Genomic DNA, 22,190 nt, shown 5'->3' with positions numbered 1-22,190 from the left:
GTCAAGAAGTCTATAGGACAGAAATATGTTAAGAAATAACAGAAGAAAGTGAGAGAGTGATTGAGTATATCAAAATTTTATCTTTTTATAATTATCTGTTAATGAATAATTTATTTACAAATAACTAACTGTATGCCAACCAGAAAATAAAGATAAGAATACAGGAAAATGAAGCAACTGCCAAAATAAAAAGGTATTAGCAGAAATTGAAAAAAAAAAAAAGAAGGCATAAGGCAAGGTTGTGCACTATCATTCTTACTTATCAACCTATATATAGACAGAATGTAAAGGTAGTAGAAAAAGGAATGAAGGAGGTAACTGTAAGTGGAGTGCTAACACACAACATGTTTTACTGATGTGTTATCAGAGAATGAGAAGGATTAAAAACTGATATTATTTAGGATGGAAGATATTTTAGTTGATTACAGATATATGCATCTAAAACTATAATAATTGTGGCAGGTTCAAAAGACAAATAGTGATTAGAGGTAAGAATCAGTTAAAAAGTAAAATCATTCACATACCTTGAAGGAACTATTCAAGATGTAAAGTTTGACATACAAAAAGAATTGCTATGGCAAAAGAAATACAAAAAAAGGATTACTTACCTAGTAATAAATGAAGACACACACAAAAAAAAGATTTATAAAAACATTTCTTTGGAGCATATTCTTATATGGTTGTGAAACTGACTATTACAACAAAAGACAGGAAGTCTTACTTGAAATAAAAGAGATAGCAGATACAATTCCTAGGCCATTTTGGTTTGATTTATGGCCAAAGCAACTAAGACTATGAAGCCAGTGTATTATGCCTGTTAACTGTGTGTATGTTCTAATGACTGGTTTGGGGATACATAAGGAGCACAACAAACAGACTGTAAATTTATTAGAAGGGAAGTTATCAGGGAAAAGAAGAAGTTATATCCATTACTGGAAGATGTACCTGATTAACTGGAAGAATTATATGCTAATGAAGACAAAAAAACAAAACAAAAAACTGGAAACAGGAGGAATGTGGAAGAAGGAACTCGCTATAGCAACAAGGACTTTTCTTTAGAATGATGATGAAATAATTTATTTTTCTTGAGAAACATGAAAGTTTTACAAATTCATCTATTTGCTTTATGTGGATGATGTTATACTTCTAAATAAATCCAAGTACAAGTCTTCAGGACTGTTTATCTGTATACTAAATAATTGCTGTAACAAATCTGGTATCAAAAATTAACAATAAAAAGACAAAAATTAAGAAAATAGCTAGGACCATTGAAAACATTTTAGATATTCAGGCACAATGCTTGGTGAAGATGGTAAGATACATATCCATCAATTTCTCATCTGTCCAAGATGGGCTGGATCCCCTGATTAGGGGCGTTAGGCAATTTAATGCAGCTGGCTTTCCATTCCTTTGCTGCATCCCTCGAGGAGTAAGTATTTCATGTCTGCTTGTTCTGAAGGATGAAAACCAGAGTTTCTAGGAGAAAAAAAATTCTCTACCTCTGTATGACCTCTACCTCAGCTAACTAATCTTCAGTTGAAAAGCCCTAATAAAAGTTCTGCACATCATAAACAGGATTCAAACCAGGGTCTTTCCAACCAAAGGGCTTGATTATACCAACGAAGCTATGGAGGATCTAAATAAATATGAAATACATAACAGAATAAGCAAAGCCAGTATAGTGAGAACAAGGTGAAAAAATCTCTACAAAATAAGAGAGAAATTAGTTGAAACTAAACTATCAGTATACAACAGTATTTAATAGGATTTTAACTTATGGATCTCAAACTCTGTTAGAAACAAAATATATGATTGAATTCTGGAGTCAACTGATATGAGAGTTCTGTGGAAAATTAGAAGAGTGAAAAGATGGCATCTATGTTATTACATAAGAAGTGCATATATTACAAAGGAAAACTTGATATCTTAGCATCAAGAATGTGTGCACAAAGCTATTCAGCATGGTCACTTAATGGGTGAGGAAACATGAAAAAAGACCAGTGGAATACCATGATCTGGACAAATTGATGCAGTTAGCAATGCCAAGATCAGAATGTTATATCTGAGAATACTAGAGACCTGACAAATAACAGATTTCGAAGAAACTGCTGATAGTAAGCCAGTAATAACTAGCTAGTAGTACGTCATAGTATTCTGTACATCTCTCAAGGAACGTACAAAAATAAGGAGATGGAAAGACCTAGGTTTGAATAATCACTTCTAGCATGCAAGGAGCCGTCATTATGGCTTTTCAATTGAATATGAGTTGGCATCATTTGAAGGTGGCAGGATTTTTCTTTCTAAAAACTGAAGTAGTTCATCTCATAAGACAGGCAAATGAGACAGCGAATACAAGCAATTCACAGACAAAGCAGACAATGTAGATAGGATTAAATGCTCTATGATGACATTCATTTGGTTTATATGAAGCCAAGTTTCTAAGACATGAGCCTAACATATCAAGTGGAAGATAAGTTAATAACACAAAGAAATAGTTTGATTTTAATTAATTAATTTTAATATAATTTTATATTTATTATATCAACTTTAGTAAAAAATAAACACTAGAAAATTTCTGAAGATACCACAAAATGTTTTCATTCAATTAATCACAAGCCTTTATTTTTTACATTTGATTCTCACTGACTAGCTCTTTCCTCTTTGTTAAAAGAGGAAAGAGCTAGTCAAAAGAAAAGAGTTAAAAGACTGACATACATTTGAAGTAAAGAATTCAACAAAAGTTCTGAAAAATGACAGCGCCATTGGCGTATGTGTGCAATTTTTCTCTCTTTAAGGGACAATTAGGATACCTTGTTTTTTATTATTATTTTACAGTCAATTTTTATTTATTTATTTTAAACACACACACACAAAGGTTGTAAAACTTACAGCATGTCATTGCCATGTGTAGTTAATACTGTGTTAAGTAACATGGAAGATCAACAAGAGCATATATGTACATTAGGAATTATATTATTAGGAATGGTTCTGATGTAGTAGTTCAGGAGAATTTGAATGGTCTCGAAAAGATGGGCAAATGTTTAAGGCAATGATCTCTCTCTAAGCTGCATGTATGCATGGCTGCATAATGGCATTGCATGTCCATGCAAGAGACTTGGTCTGCCACTGTGTCAAGCAAGACAAACTAACAAAGTGCATCAATCAAAAGTTGATAAAAACTGAGAGAAACTGACGGTATATCATGCTAAGTTACTTTTTTGCCATTGTTTTGATAAGTATATTTTATGTACAATTATATTTTCATTTGAATAAAAATATGTAACTTCTTATGTAATAATTTTTTGTTGAAATTCACTGCCTACTGCAGCCATGTAGTAGGCAGTGATCTATGGAAAAAAGTGAGAGACTTTGGTGTGATAGTGGAGTGGGAGCTGAAACTGAGGGAGCATACAAAGGTGATGAAGACAGCCCACTAGGTTGCTGCAATGATGAAAAGGATACTGACTAGTAGAAATAAGAGTGTGGTGATTTGGGCATATAAGGCCATTATTAGACGATATCTGAACTACAGTGAAGAGATCTTGGAACCTGGATTTTGGGTGGACAAGGCAACTTTTTGGATGGTAACAAGAGCTATTACAAGATTAAAAGAATGGCAGAGGATCGGATACTCTGGTGTACCATGATTGCTAACCTTCAAATTGGAGAAGCTACTTAAGAAGAAGAAGAGGCAACTTAGAAGGCTATAACAACAGGTAACAAAGATGACAGACCATGGACTTTCAGCCATAGGATTAATTGATAGCATATGAGTTTGATGGATATATGAAAGTGTATGTGTTATATTGTGATAAATAAAGTATTTAAAAGATGGCGAGTGGGAATTTTTTCTATAGAGAAAACAAAGGACTACCTTTGGAAGCTATGTAAGGGAATAATTTTTTTTTTTTTTTGCAGGGAGAGTGGCAATATGCTGAGGATCTCTTGCTAAAGAGGATGGTGAGAGTGCAGAAAGTACATGAAATTTAGGTTTAGTATGAGCAGATCTACCTAGAGCAGACAAGGAGGAGTTTCCTGACTCTATAAATCTAAAGATAATAATAATTTCTACCAATATGCTATCAATTAGAAACAAAAATTCACTAAATTCTTCACTAAATAGATAATCTGATTCAACCCTTAGGTTGTAATCTTACTCATCAAACTCATTTTGGTGTACTGATCATTTAGTACAGAGTGGAGATTGTTAAACTTTTTCAGTTATATAACTGATAATTATATAATTGAAATGATAAATTATATAAAAGTTATTTATAATTAAAATGCATAAATAAAATTATAATAGACTGACTACTTTATATAATACTAAGAGTTTTTCAGGGAATTGCAGCAGACATATAGAAAGACGTAGGTGTTGGCTATCATTTATGTGATATTTTATGGTATTTACTAATAAAAATGTATTAGGAAAAACAAACTGTGAAATTATTCAGTCTGCTGATATTTTGCTGAATTCAAACTAGCATTCTCAGAGCAGAAAGCCTATTAAAAATATTAGACGCACAAGACATTGCAATTATATAGTAGGGAAAATACAAACTTTTTCGCAGGAGGAATAAAACTATATTTTTTTTAATAGAACTATATATATATATATATATATATATATATATATATATATATATATATATATATATATATATATATATATATATATATATATATATATATTTGTATGCATATTGACTCGGTTTATGAATATGTTTAGTAATTTTAATGACTACAACCACCGAGATAATTAAGAATAAAAGTTTAATACGGACACAACTAGTTTCGTTGGTAAGCCAACTTCTTCATGGGTAGAAGCGGATTACCCATGGGTAGTCCGCTTTCCCCGGTGCTAGTGTAAAAATTCGATGCAACAAGAATAAATTTTATATAACGAACGCATCGAGTTTTTACAGTTAGGCAGAACCCAGAACACCTGTAAATACTCTTTTCTCTTAACATTTAGTATTGTATGTAACATGTGTACAGCCCAACAGGAATTAGCTATCTCTTTGAACAAAAGATGTAAAACTTTCAAGGCTAAGGGAACTGCTCTACAGTCGGAACGGCGTTTGAAATTTTGTTTACGAGTTAAACCCAGAGTGACCTCAAGGTCAATGCAGAAAGGGGACAGCAAAAATTCAAAGGGATGTTCCGCTGGCTGATTTAATGAGATTAGAACATGAAGACGGAGAAGGGATTGTCGAAAGTTCCAGAACCAGGAATCATATGACAACGTAAGGGGTTCACGTAAGTGCACGGGGTTTAGAAAACTGAACCCAGGGTCTCGAAACTGATGGAATATAAGATGGGACTTCCAGAGAAACAGGAGTTTTTGCAAAGAGAAGAAACGAGCATACGAGGAGATGATGTGATAGTAAGCCAGAGAGTGATGTCCTGATGTGTCAAGGAGGAAGCCATGCTGCGAGCTGTCATTTAGTTCAGAAGCGTAGATGACCAGGGGACAAAACAGCTGATAAGCAGTCGAACTTGTCTATGAGCCGTTCCACTTATCTAAGTCCGTGAAGGCCCTGACAATTCGCAACCCTTCGCCGGTGTATTAACACGCCGATGAATCATCATCCACATCCCGCGAGCCAACCTGATGAATGGCCAGTATCCCAAGGACATGAAGGAGGAGAAATCCAAAACCAGAGACGAAGAAAAGGAAACATAGGAAGTAGCAGCCAACGGAATTGGAGAGTGCAACCCAACAGAAGACAGCCCATGTGAGTAAAAATATTGTTTTATTTAGACTGTGTGACGCTATAAGAATAGATCGTAGAACTGGAAAAATGCATGTAAGAGAGACATTAATAGCCAGAATAACTTTTAGAGATTTGTTCTGTCTGGATTTTGATGATTGCATCTAAGAATGGGTATAGCTTTGATGATCATCTGAGAATGAGTATAGCTAATTCGTAGGAAATATATTGGGTTATGATTTTTATCTAACGCCTGTATATAATCTTGTCTGATTTTTCTTAACTAAGTTTACTAAGAAAGATATATGCAGGTATTAAGAGGTTTGTTAAATGATAATTCTTTCAGCTGGATAGATAACAGCTTAAAGAATTATCATTTAACAAACCTCTTAATACCTGCATATATCTCTCTTCAATTAATATAAGGATGTGTGCCTTGTATTAATTGAAGAGAGATATATGCAGGTATTGAGAAGTTTGTTGATGATAATTCTTTAAGCTAGATAGATAACATGATGTGTGCCTTGTATTAATTGAAGTAGAGATATATGCAAGTTTGTTTTTAGAGTATTTTTTTGAGAATTACAGAGGATCACCCTCTGTCTTATAGTGTAAAATATATGCCTGTTTGTTGACTATTAAATCCTATGTTGCATTTTAAACAAAGTTTTTGCCTGATCTTATTTTTAATTGCAATGCATTGATCTTAAATAAAAATCAAACCTAAGCGGGAAATGTTGATACAAATAGTAAGTGAGAAAAGGGCCAGGACTGCAAAGGAAATTGATAACTTGGGGACGATAAAGAGATTTTGTTGTGAAAGATTTAATAACCTACTGGAAGTACTATATTTCTTGCACCATATTGAGGCATGGATGGTGCAGGCATAAATCTAAATAAATATTTCCATTGCTTTCGGGTAGGAGGAGTATAGAATACAGAAGGTAGGGATCTAGAGTATTAAAAGGGGAACGTATAAAATTAAGTGCCGAGAATATTACACTGCCACAGCATCACTAGAATATATAACCAAGGAAGGAAAAACTGACATGTTTACAATGGCTCAGCCGTCGGTAGGATAAAATCCACGATTTAAGGGTAGGTTTGAATCAGTTTTGTTAATAAGATCAGGCCAAGCCAATAAAAGTGAATAATAAGTGTTTTATAGTATAAGTTTGTAAGAAAAAATATTTTCAAACGATGAATGTGGATCACACAAATTCGGAAGCTACAAGCACGCACACAATGGGTGATTGAGAGTTTTTCAGGACGATTAATCCTCATTTCATCATCCCACAATTCTCCGGTGAAGATCATGGCGATGTTCTGTCTTTTTTCAAATTCGTGGAAGAATTGAAAAATATCAGTAATTGGTTGGACTTTCAGCTTCTGATCATTCTGAGGAATAAACTGATTGGCAGGGCTAAAAACGTCTTGTATTCATCTCCCATATTAAGAGACACGTTTGAGTACAACAAGTTTAAAGAGACCCTGATAGCCCAGTTTTCCAAGGTCAGAAGTGTAGGTCTGAACCTATGGCACTTACAAAAGTGTATCCAGGAAAGAAAAGAAAGTGTGGCTGAATATTACAATAAATTACTAACCGTAGCTAACAGCTTAAGCGAAGACAGGAACCATCTAGACTGGGCAGTTTTTCACCAATTCAGGCTAGGGATTAGGGAAGAATTTACGGAAACGGCACATAAAAAGTGGATTAATAATTTAAATGAATGCTACCTAGCAGTGAAAGAAAAGAAAGGCTAGGAGATTTTTGTCCCATGTTGGACGCTCATCAAATTCACACCATTAATAAAGAATCCGAATAAAAAAAAGACGAAAAACGAGAAAAGAATCTAGAAAATTTAAAGGGGAAAACAAAGGAGCAACAAATAGAAAGAATGGAAAACAAAAATAGAGCAAGCGAGATTAACAACGTGGAAAGGGATGGAGTGATCACCTCAAGTAGTACAGATTCTCTCACAAGGGAGAAGATACACTCTATGATCAAAAGAGAGGTAGAAAGAGCATATCAATCCCTGATGGATAAACTCGATTCTGTTTTAAAGCAGCTGCAAGAAACCAGAGAAAAGCCATCCATAGAGACCGCGAGTCGGGAACGAGTAGATAATGAGGGGGAAAGAAGAGGGGAAGCACAAAAATGCTACAATTGCAACAAATTCGGGCACATAGCCAGATACTGCTACCAAAGTAAAAGAAGGCCTTATAGTAACAGGCAGTTCGATACAAATATGCTGAACACCAGTCACCATCTCTGGAACATGTCGAGGAGACTAAGAAGAGAAAGTAGGGAACAACACACTAAGCTCTTAACTGTAGTCCAAGTCAGAATAAGGGGAATACAGTGTGAAGTTCTACTTGACACTGGATCCCAAGTTTCAGTAATCACAGGTTCCCTATTCAGAAAATTGAAGACTAGGGTATCTGACTGGGTAAGAACACTTGGGAGGGTGTGGAGCTAAGTGGAATTACAACCCCCCCCAATTATGCTCGAGACCAATTAAAAGTAAATTTGTGTTGCCCGGTTTCAAATTAAATGTCGTGCCTGAACTGCTCATTCTACCAGAAACCTCTTGACACAGGAACTGAATAATACTGGGAACGGATTTTCTAAAGGGACATAGATTCCAATGTGATTTTTATACACAAGAAATTTCTCTAATGGGAATCAGGTAGGTTAAAGGTAACAATCGAAGAATTTGTGACAACAGAACTGAGTGAGGCAAGGCTGTGAGCAGCAAAAAGAAAATTAGTCCTTCAGAATCTGAGAATGACCGCCAGATAGAAGTGGCCTTTTATTGCTCAAACAAAAGGTTGGCATTAAATCCAGGAAAGGACAGGGAGCTGGCACCAGTTAAGGACGCAATCGAGACAAATTTTATAGAGATAAGAGGAGGGAGCGATACCAGGCTCCACACACGTCCTAATCATGCCAAGTTAAGGACAAAGGGCAGTAATAACATTGAAGATGCTGGAATGAGAAAGGATGATGTTAGAGCCAAGAAAAGAACTGAAGGAGGACTTCGAGAGAGTGACCTAAAAACCCATTATTACAAAAGTAAACTGAAACAAGGCAAGCCCATGTTACGAAGTGAGTGCTTTCCTATCTTGAGTGAGAGTAAAGAGACGGAGTGCTATACCCCCCAGAAAAATCTCGATTCGCAACCTAAAAACATGTCAATAAAAAAATTGTTATCCACATTTCAATGTATGAAAATTTTTTTTTAGGAAGAGTGGGCCATTGTAAAAATTTGATGCAACAAGAATAAATTTTGTATAACAAACACATCAAGTTTTTACAGTTAGGCAGAATCCAGAACACCTGTAAATACTCTTTTCTCTTAACATTTAGTATTGTACATAACATGTGTACAGCCCAACAGAAATTAGCTATCTCTTTGAACAAGAGATGTAAAACTTTCAAGGCTAAGGGAAACTCTCTACAGTCGGAACGGCGTTTGAAATTTTGTTTACGAGTTAAACCCTAAGTGACCTCAAGGTCAATGCAGAAAGGGACAGCAAAAATTCAAAGGGATGTTCTGCTGGCTGATTTAATGAGATTAGAACATGAAGACGGAGAAGGGATTGTCGAAAGTTCCAGAACCAGGAATCATATGACAACGTAAGGGGTTCACGTAAGTGCACGGGGTTTAGAAAACTGAACCCAGGGTCTCGAAACTGATGGAATATAAGATGGGACTTCCAGAGAAATGGGAGTTTTTGCACAGAGAAGAAACGAGCATACGAGGAGATGATGTGATAGTAAGCCAGAGAGTGATGTCCTGATGTGTCAAGGAGGAAGCCATGCTGCGAGCTGTTATTTAGTCCAGAAGCGTAGATGACCAGGGGACAAAACAGCTGATGAGCAGTCGAACTTGTCTATGAGCTGTTCCACTTATCTAAGTCCATGAAGGCCTTGACAATTCGCGTCCCTTCGCCGGTGTATTAACACGCCGATGAATCGTCACCCACATCCCACAAGCCAACCTGATGAATGGCTGGTATCCCAAGGACCTGAAGGAGGAGAAATCCAAAACCAGAGATGAAGAAAAGGAAACATAGGAAGTAGTAGCAGCCAACGGAATGATTACGATGTTTGTTAATGATATTTCTTTAAGCTAGAGAGATAACATGGTGTGTGCCTTGTATTAATTAAAGAGAGATATATGCAGGTATATATCTCTCTTTAATTAAAGAGAGAGATATATGCAGGTATTAAGTAGTTTGTTGATGACAATTCTTTAAGCTAGATAGATAAGATGATGTGTACCTTGTATTAATTGAAGTAGAGATATATGCAAGTTTGTTTTTAGAGTGTTTTTTCAGAATTACAGAAGATTATCCTCTGTCTTATAGTGTAAAATATATATTCCTATTTGTTGACTATTAAATCCTATGTTGCATTTTAAACGAAGTTTTTGCCTGATGTTTTTAATTGCAATGCACTGATCTTAAATAAAAATCGAACCTAAACAGGAAACGTTGATACAAATAGTAAGTGAGAAAAGGGCCAGGACTGCAAAGCAAATTGATAACTTGGGGACGATAAAGAGATTTTGTTGTGAAAGATTTAATAACCTACTGGAAGTACTATATTTCTTGCACCATATCGAGGCATGGATGGTGCAGTCATAAATCTAAATAAATATTTCCATTGCTCTCGGGTAGAAGGAGTATAGAATACAGAAGGTAGGAATCTCGAGTATTACAAGGGGAATATATAAAATTAAGTGCTGAGAATATTACACTGCCACAGCATCACTAGAATATATAACCAAGGAAGGAAAATCCGACACGTTTACACTAGCAAACCTATTTCTCGAAGGCTTTGAAGAGAAAGCAATTTCTTCAGCCACAATGAAACCCAAAATCTGGCTCTATTATATTGATGATGTTTTTTTTATATGGGAACACGGTCCAGACAATCTCAAAGTTTTCTTAGATCATCTAAATAACTTTCATCACAACTTCAAATTCACCTCTGAGCTAGAAGTTAATAATTGTCTTTCTTTTTTAGACATAAAACTAAACAGGAGTACTGATAATATTAAAATTTCAATCTTCAGAAAACCAACGAATACAGATACAGGGTGTTCGGGATAAATTTGACATATTTATAATTAATTATATTTTTCCGTAAGTTACATGTATTAACACACACTTCTCTTCATTTAAAAGTTTGGACCCTTCTTCATTCATATACAAGATGTCAGAAAGGATGGATAGCTGGAACCCACCTGAATCATGGAAGAGAATAACTTGTATCATGATGATTCGTGCCCGCCATCAAAATAAGGATATTACGACTGCTGCCCAATGCTCCCTGAATACAGTAAAAATAATCAGGCATGAACTAGAGACTTGCAATGGTGACTACGAGGATGTAGCAAGAAGAAAGATCCCTAGCAGACGATCTGATTGCGTTCGTACAGCAGAATTCCTCGCAAATCTGCAGGAACAGGTGTTGAAGAACCCTGGCATTGGAATTCGGGCTTTGTTCGTGGAGTTGCTAACTGTAGTCAAGCCCTGGATAACAAGGGTAGCCAATGGTAGGCCGTATGTATGGCAGCAGGATTCGGCCCCTTACCACACCTCTGGGAAAAGTCAAAAATGGTTGTCTGAAAATTTCTACGACTTCACCAGTCCAAATGTTTGGCCTCCAAACTCCCCAGACCTTAACCCCATGGATTATTTTGTATGGGGCGCAGTTGAAAAAGACACCAATCGCACTTCCAGTAATACAAAAGCCCAGTTAATGGATAAAATTAAAACAGTTTTTGCGGCCCTTCCCAGGGAGACTGTAGCATCAGCTTGTTCGAGGTTCCGAAGCAGAATTGAAGCTGTGATCGATGCTAATGGTGGTTATTTTGAGTAAATCTTGTTGATAGTATTGTAATTAACTCTGCCTGTAATGTTTTTTTGTCAATTCATTAAATTTAATAGATACAAAGAAGATTTTCTTTTTCCTTACGAAACTGTCAAATTTATCCCGAACACCCTGTAGATATCTTCATGCTTCCTCTCACCTCTACCCTCCTCAGAAATATGGCATTATTTCCACTCTTGCACACCTGGCCAGATTCTTATTATCAGACGACGAAGCGTTTCAAAATGAACTTAATTTTCTCAAAAAGACCATTGTCAATAATGGTTTTGCGCCAAAAAGTATTGAGAAACTTCTTTTTCACCGTCGTCAACAAACTAATGAAGATTCTACTAATGAGTGCAAATGATCTCGCGAGAAATCACCCTCGATTCTACCCACATGAATAACAGCCTTAGCTACAATTTGCTAGATTCGCATAGCTCTGCTGTTCAATGCTGGCATTCTCGCGAGATCATTTGCATGCGTGTAAATATAGCTAGAACTGAAGCGAAGACTCCAATTCAAACTTAACTGTAGTTTTTTTGAATTCTGTTGTTGTAAGTGTGTACTTTGTACTTTGACACCTGAAGAAGTTGGCTTACCAACAAAACTATTTATGTCTGTATTAAACTTTTATTCTCAATTATCTCGGTGGTTGTAGTCATTAAAATTACTAAACACACACACACACACACACACACACACACACACACACACACACACACACACACACACACACACACACACACACACACAATATATATATATATTATTTATTTTTATAACAGAATTTTAGTTCTAGCAAGAATCTTAGAAAAAGTTTAGTTTTCTACTATCTCTATCCCTTTCATTCAGTAATAAACAGTACTGACAATCCTATAGCATATAATTTATGAACTTGTCAAACAGCTAAATCTACCAGCTCAATGAAATCCTATCCCTCTTCCTCCTGTTTATAGAACTACAATTCATTTCAAAACTAGCTTAAGAAACAACCTTATCCTAAAATATTCAGACATAATGATTAGCTTCAATGTTACTTCTCTTTTTTACAAATGTATACCATTAAAACAGACACTTGATCTTCTCAAGGCTCTCTTTCCCAACTTGATTAATTTAAATCAGTGTTTGTGTTGGTTATTCTACAGAGTGAAAAATAATTAGATGGTAATGCAGCTTCCCTCCATTAACCAACTTCTACATGAACATTTAAAAACCACACTTCAATGTTGAAGTCTTTGCTATATGGTCTCATTCCAAGACACATAGCTACATTTTTGGCATGTTTAAATAGCCAGTAGCCAAAAACACACTAAATTAATGAAAAGAATGAAACAAGCTTGCTGTTTCTTGATATTTCATTATATCTCTCCCCCCCCCTCCACATACATTAGAAGATACCTACATAAAGCATTTTCCCACTAAACTCTGTTATCCACCCCACTCCGCTGAGCTGCAATCCTTGTAAAATTGATAAATCCTACATTATCCTTCTGGCATACAAGATCAGAGAAAATTATTCCTATTCTTGTACCTGAGGTTATATCTGAAGAGATCAACACGCTACATTAATAAAATCTTTATACTACTTTTAAATTCCACATCAACCTAGCAACACTTATTCATTTACTTAATAACAAATTCCATCATATGTCTACAAGTTAGCTTATTTTAGAAAGATGGGAAGAATTGTAACAAATGCCTTCAAAAACATATGAAACACATATGCTACCATCATTATGGCAGCCCAGGTCTAGCAGCATTGGACATGTCTTCATACAGATCAAATGGAAGAAAGAATCCCACATAGATATGTTACAAATCTGATGGCTGTTTTTAACGTGTCTTGGATACAATCCATAGGATCTCATGGAAAAAAACCACCATGCTCCACCACAGCAAATTCAAAAAAGAGAGACTATTTTTAGAATCAGCAGCAGCTCTCAGAAATCAACCAAATCTTAATAAATACGGTTGCATTAAGCTTCTTAAGATTTGGGAAACACTTATCATCAGAGATCCCACCTTACATTCCAGGCCACCTATAACCGCCCTTAGAAGGCGCTCCACCTAGATAAGACTTTAGAGTCACCCACGTGGTTGGGCTTAGTATTGTCTGATATTTGTGTATATGTTACATTAGTTTTTTGTGATCCCTGAAGATGCCTCAGTGACTGAGACGAAATATAGGAAGTATTAAATTCTGTTTTAATCCTTTCTGAGTGCTGTATACAATTCATTAAGCCTTCAACATGATGTCCTCACAGCACTTAAGCCTCTACACACAGAAAGCATTCCCTTAATCGCAATAAGTAAGGCTGCACAATTTTACACAAAATCTGGAAGACTGTAATGCTACTACTAACTTCAACCTGATGGCTAAGATTTTCTCTTTTGTTCATGTTTTAACTGCTTCTGTTATATATGTTATAGTTCTTCATATTTCTGACAAATGCTGATTTGAATTCTGAATTATCAGAAAACTTTAAAATTAATACAGTGGTACCTTGGATTGCGAGTAACTTAGTCTGCGAGTGTTTCGCAAGACGAGCAAAAAACTTTTAATAAATTTTAACTTGATAAACGAGTAACATCTTGCAATACGAGTACTGTATTACCTATACGCTTTGTCTGCCGAGCTTCACGTGATCACAAGCCGCTCAGGATTGTGGGTAATCATCTCGCATGCGGTCTCAGTCGGCATACCTCATTCGTATAGTCAACATTCGTGCTAGCGTTGTGACCACGTGTGTGTGTGTGTGTGTGCACAAAGCATTTTTTTATTTTGTGTCCAAATGTAGTGACTGTTCTTTATTAACTGTACTACGACAATGGCCCCAATGAAGAAAAGGGTTGAAAAGGAAGGCGGTAAGAAGAAGGAGATGATTACGGTGGAAGTTAAGAAGGAAATCATCGGGAAGCACGAACAAGGTATGCAAGTGGCCGCCGCAAGTGTCATTGGATAGGTTCCTTGTTAAAGTTGCACAAAAAGAAAAAGAGTCAACAGATAGCCGTGATTCCGTTAGTGACAATGAAAGTCGTCCTACCCAATACAATTACTGTAATATGTAATTGTAATGTAATTAATAAATTCGATTACTTTATGTATTTTGTATTAATCATTTTTATATGAATATTTTTGAGTTTTGGAACGAATCATCTGAGTTTCTATTATTTCTTATGGGGAAATTCGCTTTGATATACGAGTACTTTGGATTACGTTTCCGGAATGAATTATGCTCGCAAACCAAGGTACCACTGTAGTTTATTTTGTTCTATGTGTTCATACTTAAACATGACAGGAACTATGGTATTTTCCCCAAAAAGTACTGTGGTTATGTATGACAGTTTTTCTCTCAAAAAGTTCACCAGATTCATCTGTTTGGCATGAAGGTGATGTTATAGCTTGTTTAAGTCTCAACTCTCTAACATGCTAAATATATCAAGGCACATTACACACTGTCATTCTTTATCACCAATTACTAGACCCGAACCTGAACAATAAATTATTCATCACACTTTCTCAATTTTGGCTTATATGTTCATCTTCTAAGCAGCTCATTTGTCAATATAAGGAAATACGGAAAGCACAGTAGATACATGAAGCATGTTTGAAATAAAAAATAAAAAGGCGTTTGTGTGTGTGGAATGACAAGAAAATAGTGCAAATTGTATTACATTTTGTATTCTTAACAGCAAGAAATTAGTCAATTAATATTGCAAGAGCTGTCCAGCATAAGGAAGAAAATCTATTGAAAAGAAACATGTTCACAAGCAGCTGTTCCCCTTCCTTGATTTTAGTAAAAATATTAATGGCAGTAAGTGGCTTAAACTCTTACACAAGTTTCTAGTGCAGACCATAAAAATTAGCTGAAACTAACTTTCCCTGGTAAGGAAATTTTTCATCTATGTTGCTACATAATTTTTTACTTATTCCAAAAGTTTGTATTCTCTTAAGGGAGCAATGCTGCATGGGTTATTATCTTTAGTGTACAGAGGTATAACCCTTTTTTATGAGGGAAATCCAAATCCCCATGATTACTCATTCTCAGTGTATATCTGCCAATTTAGCTATTAACACTAAAATAGGTCGATCTGGAAGGTAAACAAAACATAATCTTTAAAAACAGCAGGCAATTTGTATATATTTGTTAGCCTTAACAGATATATAAATGACCTGCCACTATTAGGCACAGCTCCACTGTAATATGCCTATAAAAGCATCTTCTCAAAAAGGCAAATCCAACATACATATTCAGATGTAAAAGTCTTTATAGGTATACCACAAGTCACTAAACTCAACATATGCAATGAAACAAAATACGTTTATTTACTTTGGAAAAGTGTAATTCAACTCTAACAATCACTTTGTAGAACAGTTATATAATTGCAGTGTCCTTTAAATAATTTGAATTCTGCAAAAGTATATCTAAAAATTTTTCTCTGTTTCTGTAAAATTGTAAAGTCTTTATAAATAGGGTGGCCACAAAATTTGTTCTAGGTTTCAAGAGGCTGTATACCTTCAAAACTATCACCTATATGATTTTGTGACTGTATATTCCATTTTGATTGTTCATTCTGATAGATTAAGTTTTGAAATCTAGACTAGTTTCTTAAAAGGTAGAATGAATTTTAAAGGAGACCGTGTCATTAACAAAGTCTTATATATTGAAAAGAACTATGATTCATGTCATTCTAAAAAAAAATAATACAAAAAATGAATTGCTTATAAATTATTAATAATGGCATGTTAATAACTGACATAATACTTAGATAGTTGTGTTTTAAAAAAAAAAAAAATGTTAACAAAGCCACTTCAAGGGCCATAATTTAGTATTTGGCAATTTAACTAGTTTCTATTAGTTAAAATGTTTAAGTGTATATAAAACTGGAATTTGTTATACAAGCATGAGTAAGCTCTTGAATAAATGGGCAAAGTATTTCTAGCTTTCAATGAGCTAAATTTTATCATTATGCAGAAACTGTTAACTGTAGCATCACAATCATGTACACATTTAAATACATATATATATTATATGATTGTCAAGTGACTATATCAGCACATAAGTGATATACGAACATGGAAAAGGTAACTGTTGTTATAGCAAGACATTAAATGACAGGATTCTTTAACTATGTCATATTTCACATCCGAAGTTACACTAAAATCATTGCTCACTTAACTTTATTTCAACTTAATGAATATGAGAAATGCTTGCCAATATTACAGACACATACATGTAATTATCAGAATAGTATAATACAAGTAAACTTTCTGAGCTGTCATGGAGAAGTACCAAGGAAGGACAAGAATCCTCATAGGTAACTAAAAATTATTATTAGCAGCATACTTTAAAATTATGGATTACAAGATACCCGTAAATCTGCTTTATCACTATTATTTACTTTATTCTAGTGAAATATTATTTACAAATTTTATAAATACCATAAGAGTAACAGATAATTTACTGGACACTCACACAGTACATAATAGATACATAATGTGTAGTGAGAACAAACTATTTTCTTCACAAACAATTAATTATATAGTCAACGTGTTTGCTCACTCCAAACATGATATGTTTACCATATTTTGTGAAAATCTCAAAAGAAATTCAAAAAAGAAAGAAAGCAAATATAATGAAGAGAAAAATTATATTTAGAATACTTTCATCATTCATAAGCTTTCTCTCTGAGTACGAGATTCATATTTAGCAGCCATTGTTATTGTAAAACTGAGTATAAGTAATTAGTAAAATAAGAATGATAAACACTGAACCTTCTAAAACATACAATCTCAAATTCTCAAGACCATTAGCTTCAAACATTGTGGATCAAATTACATAAGCATTCAAATCCCAACACTAAATATTAATTGTTACTATCACTATTTTCAAAAATGAAAATTTCTCCAAACTTTATAATGTGGAGTATAAATTACTAGCACAAAGAAGCAGATTAAATATTAATTTCTCTATACTATTAAAACTAATGCATATTTAAATACAACTTAAAAATAACAAACTTTAACTTGAGTGTATACATAGGGGGAGGGGGGGAGGATTATGAGTTATGAAGCTAATTATAAAGATTTATGAAGAAGTTTAAATGGTCTAGCAAAGAAACAATTATGTAGTCCATAATATCTTTAAAATAGAATCAAGTTTATTTGTTTGTTTAAGAAAAAGAAAATTCCTGTAAAGTATTCAAAAAACTTCATTTGTACATCATAAGAAATATTATTTATATATATAAGAATGAAAAAAATTATCCTGAAAGAAGAAAATTCCTGTAAAATATTAAAAACCTCTTTTGTGTGCATCTGTATATTTCTAAAAGCATAAAATATAATATTAAACAAATCAGATTGCAATAAAAAAAACACAGCTATTTACATAGGTAATGTTATAGTTGCTACTTATTATATATACTCACATATATATATATATATACATATATATATATATATATATATATATTTCTTTTCCATATAAATTTAGCATTTGTAAAGCAGTTAAGCAAATATATTATAGAAAATATAAAATTTCTTAGCAGTTTATTAGAGAATTTTAACAAGTGTTGCCATTTAATTAATGATCAATCACAGTATTTATATCTATGGCAGTTATAGCAATTTGATTAGCACCATGAATCACTTTACACCCACAGTATATTTTGCTATTTATCTAAAAAGCTGGCAGTACTGCAGTTTCATATCTACATTAAAAAGCTCATTAAACACGACTTCGAAATGGGAATGCATTTGCTTTATGATGACCCGTTTTATAATATTTAAAACTTTCACTTTGATACTATCTTCTTCTTCTCCTGTCTTTAAAATAAAAAAAAAAAAGGGAGGGAAGAAGGGGAAAATCAAATACACTATTGTCATACAATCACCACAAATATTAGTAATTGCTGTGTGTGTGTGCACGCGCATGTATGTATGTATATATACAGTATATATATATATTTTTGTACTTATTAAACTAGTTTTTATAAAGACCAAATATTCTTTCTCTTGCGCTTATATATTATGCATATATATACACACACAATGGGCAAACAAATAAAAAAAAAAGACATATCTTCAAATGACCTTCTTGGTGTTAACTTGCCCTTACAGCAGAAAGCATGATGTCTTCTGTTGTTTGAGGATCAAAGTTTCCACACCAGTGTAAAAGACCCAGAAACACACACACTAAAAAGCTCAGAAATCCAAACACCTGAAAGGAAAATTAGCAAAGTTTAAATGGATGGAATTTTTAAAACTTCTAAAAGCAATATTATTATTATTAACATCAGACCTCCATTGAGTCAAAAGACTCATCACAGGGAGGTACATATTGTTACACACAAAGGCCATCAAATTGTGCTTTAAACTAATTCAACGTGTCCACATTCACTGCAGTATCAGACATGCATTTCACTCATCAACCATTCTCCATGAAAATAATTTGCTCCTTATGTCCCTGCTCACCCCCCCCCCATTACAGCTATAAATGTAATCACTCATACAACAGAAAATTAAGTCACTTAATTTCATTAATGCTCCAGTATTGTATAAAATCCTAGTTTGTTGTCTAGATCAGTGGTTCCTAACCTTTTTCCCAATTATGTACCCCTTTTAAGTCCATTTCTATAAATTGTACCCCTTGTTTTTAAATTAGCTGTTTTTAAATACTGACATTTTTGTTCAGTGCCTATCTTAATGTACATAGTGGAAATGATTGTTTTTCCGCCATTACTGATTATTTTTCGTGTACCCCTGGGGGTATGCGTACCACCGGTTGGGAACTGATGGTCTATATCAGTGGTTCCCAACCTTTTTCCACTTGTGTACTCCTTTTAAATCCATTTCTATGAATTGTACTCCTTGTTTTTAAAATAGATGTTTTTAAATACTGACATTTATTGTTCCATAACTAATGTTTTGCATTTTGTTTACTTTACTTGTTTTTCCGCCATTACTGATTGTTTTTTGTGTACCCCTGAACAGCCCAGCACGTACCCCCGGGGTACGCATACCACTGGTTGGGAACCGATGGTCTAGATTATGGGAATTTTCACATCTCATCTTACTTCTTTCCCCATACTAATAGTTCCAAGATTTAAATATTATTTAACTAGTGGTGTGCCACAAGGTTCAGTGCTGGGATCATCATTGTTTAATTTGCACATAAATGATATAGGTTAGTTGTTTGCTGATGATGCAAAATTAGGTATAGCTTATGAAGGCAATGTGGAGAGTTTGCAGAACGATTTAAATAGGCTGTCAGTATGGGCAAAAGTTAATGGGTGTTAGTTTAACATGGAGAAAAGTCAAGTTATGCATTTTATGATAAATAGATCACAAGCCATGTATCACACTGATGGCACTGTATTCCAGGAAATAAATGAAGCTAGAGATTTAGTGGTGGTGGTAGACAGAGTTAAAGTTTAGGACATATTGCTAAGGTAGTCCATAAGATTACTTGGTTATTGAAGAACACATTAACAAGTAGAGATAAGGAAGTTGTTATTTCTCTTTATAAGACCTCGATATGCCCACATATGGATTACTGTGCTCAAGTCTGGTCCCCTGGGTTTCTTGGGAATGAAGAAACAGTGGAGAGGATTCAGAGGTGAGTGATGAAGACGATGAGTGGCTTGTGAAATGTTTTCTATGAGGATAGATTGAAGGTGTGTGGATTGCAGAAATTGGTTGATAGGAGAAAAAGAGGGGATATGATAGAAACATTTAAGTTGCTTAAAGGGTTTTTATAGGATAGATGCAAAAACAGCAAACCAAAAGGACGTGGAACTTCAGAAAAGCTGACTGGACAAGGTTTACTCAAACCTTGGAGAGCCTTTGTCAAGATGAACCTGTCTCTGGAAACCTCGACAGAAAATTACAAATCCTTACTTCACACATCAGCAAAACTGCCAAAGCAACAATACCAAGAGGCCAGCGGAAAAACACCTGGATACCATACTGGAAAGATCACAATATTGATTCAATGATTACAGAAAGAGACAATATCAATGAACAATTCAGAATTAATAAAACTGATGATTACAGAAAGAAATTAATGGACATAACACACAAAATAGAGCAGGAAATTTGGAAGTGCAAACAAGAGAAATGGGCGGAACTTTGCAGTAACCTGGATCCAAGAAAAGACAGCCAACACTGGAATATTATTAGAATCCTAGACAATATCAAAAAAGAGAACCAACAGAAAACAAACTTCATCATAAATGCTGGCAAACAAGCTATTACAGATCAAGAAATTGCAAACACACTGGCAAAAACCTATTCAAACAACTCCAAACTTCAGTATAACAGAGAGGACAAGCCCCTCAATAAACTCACAAGTCAAATGCTAAAACAAGCAAGAACATACCAAACTAATGACATCTTCTCCGAAGAATTTACACTAAGTGAACTAAATTCATCAATCGAGAAAACTGCACCTAATAAATCCCCTGGTAATGATCTTATCTTTGGTCATATGGTCAAACACCTTGGCAAAAATGCCAAAGAACAACTTCTGGACATTCTCAATACCTCTTGGCGAACGGGCAAACTTCCAAAAGAATGGAAAAAATCAGTTATTGTACCCATCCTGAAACCTGACAAAAATGCTGCAGAATGTCAAAGTTACAGACCTATCGCATTAACTAGCATACTTTGTAAAATTACTGAAAGAATCATACACTCCAGGCTTATGCACTGGCTGACAAAAAATAAGAAAATCAACTACTACCAAACTGCTTATAGAACTCGTCATTCGACAACAGATCAATTATTCCATTTCTGCCAAACAATAATAGACTCATTTCAGGAAAAACCAACAAAAAAGACAACTGCCATATTCCTTGATATGACTGCTGCTTTTGATCGTGTTTGGATCAAAAAATTAATACAAACAATACATGATATTGGAATTAGAGGAAACGCTTTAATCTGGATTGCTGATTTCATCAGAGGAAGAAAGATCAAAGTCAGAATCAATACAGCAATATCAAAAGAGCGGAGAACCTGGGCTGGTGTTCCCCAGGGCTCAGTACTCAGTCCCTTACTATTCCTTCTATATGTCAATAATATTCATCCCTACCTTACAGAAGACACAAAAGTAACTTGCTATGCAGATGATATAGCCATCTGGCACACTAGTGCTAAAATCAAAGAATCAGAGGAAATTCTAAACAAATCCATGAGAGGATTAGAAAAATGGTCAAACGAACTCAAACTTAAAATCAACCCAGACAAAACAAAACTAAGTACATTTAGTACAGACAGGAAAAATAGACATTCCTACAATCCCAAAGTCATGATCAATAACAAGCTAATTGAAAAAGTCACAAATCCAAAATACCTTGGTATTACGCTTGATCAGGAATTACGTTTTGCACAACACATCTCTAACACTTCCAACAGAGCTCTAAAAAAATTAAATATACTGAAAAGGCTTTGTGGAACAAATTGGGGTGCAAAGCCAAAAATCCTCAAAACTACTTACACTACACTAATAAGGCCAATAATGGAATATGCAGCACCTATCTGGTCACCTTCGGCTTCATCGGTAAAGAAAAACCTAGACAAAATA

General features: G+C 34.5%; 1 protein-coding gene across 1 annotated transcript in view; it reads right to left on the bottom strand.

Annotated features, from left to right (window-relative positions):
• LOC150100912 (uncharacterized) overlaps nt 1-22,190 on the bottom strand; it is a 155,184-nt gene that overhangs the window by 25,755 nt on the left and 107,239 nt on the right. Inside the window, exon 4 of the mRNA XM_090401549.1 lies at nt 18,723-18,824. Within this exon, the coding sequence (XP_090257675.1) occupies nt 18,723-18,824 (102 nt within the window). The remainder of the gene's footprint in view (nt 1-18,722; nt 18,825-22,190) is intronic.

The sequence above is a fragment of the Typopeltis vanoorti genome, chromosome 12 (genome assembly GCF_054136105.1).
Source record: "Typopeltis vanoorti isolate ZY-2024b chromosome 12, IOZ_Tvanoo_1.0, whole genome shotgun sequence".
Taxonomy (NCBI): Eukaryota; Metazoa; Arthropoda; class Arachnida; order Uropygi; family Thelyphonidae; genus Typopeltis; species Typopeltis vanoorti.
Note: the sequence above shows the minus strand (reverse complement) of the source record. Positions and strands in the feature narration are given on the sequence as shown.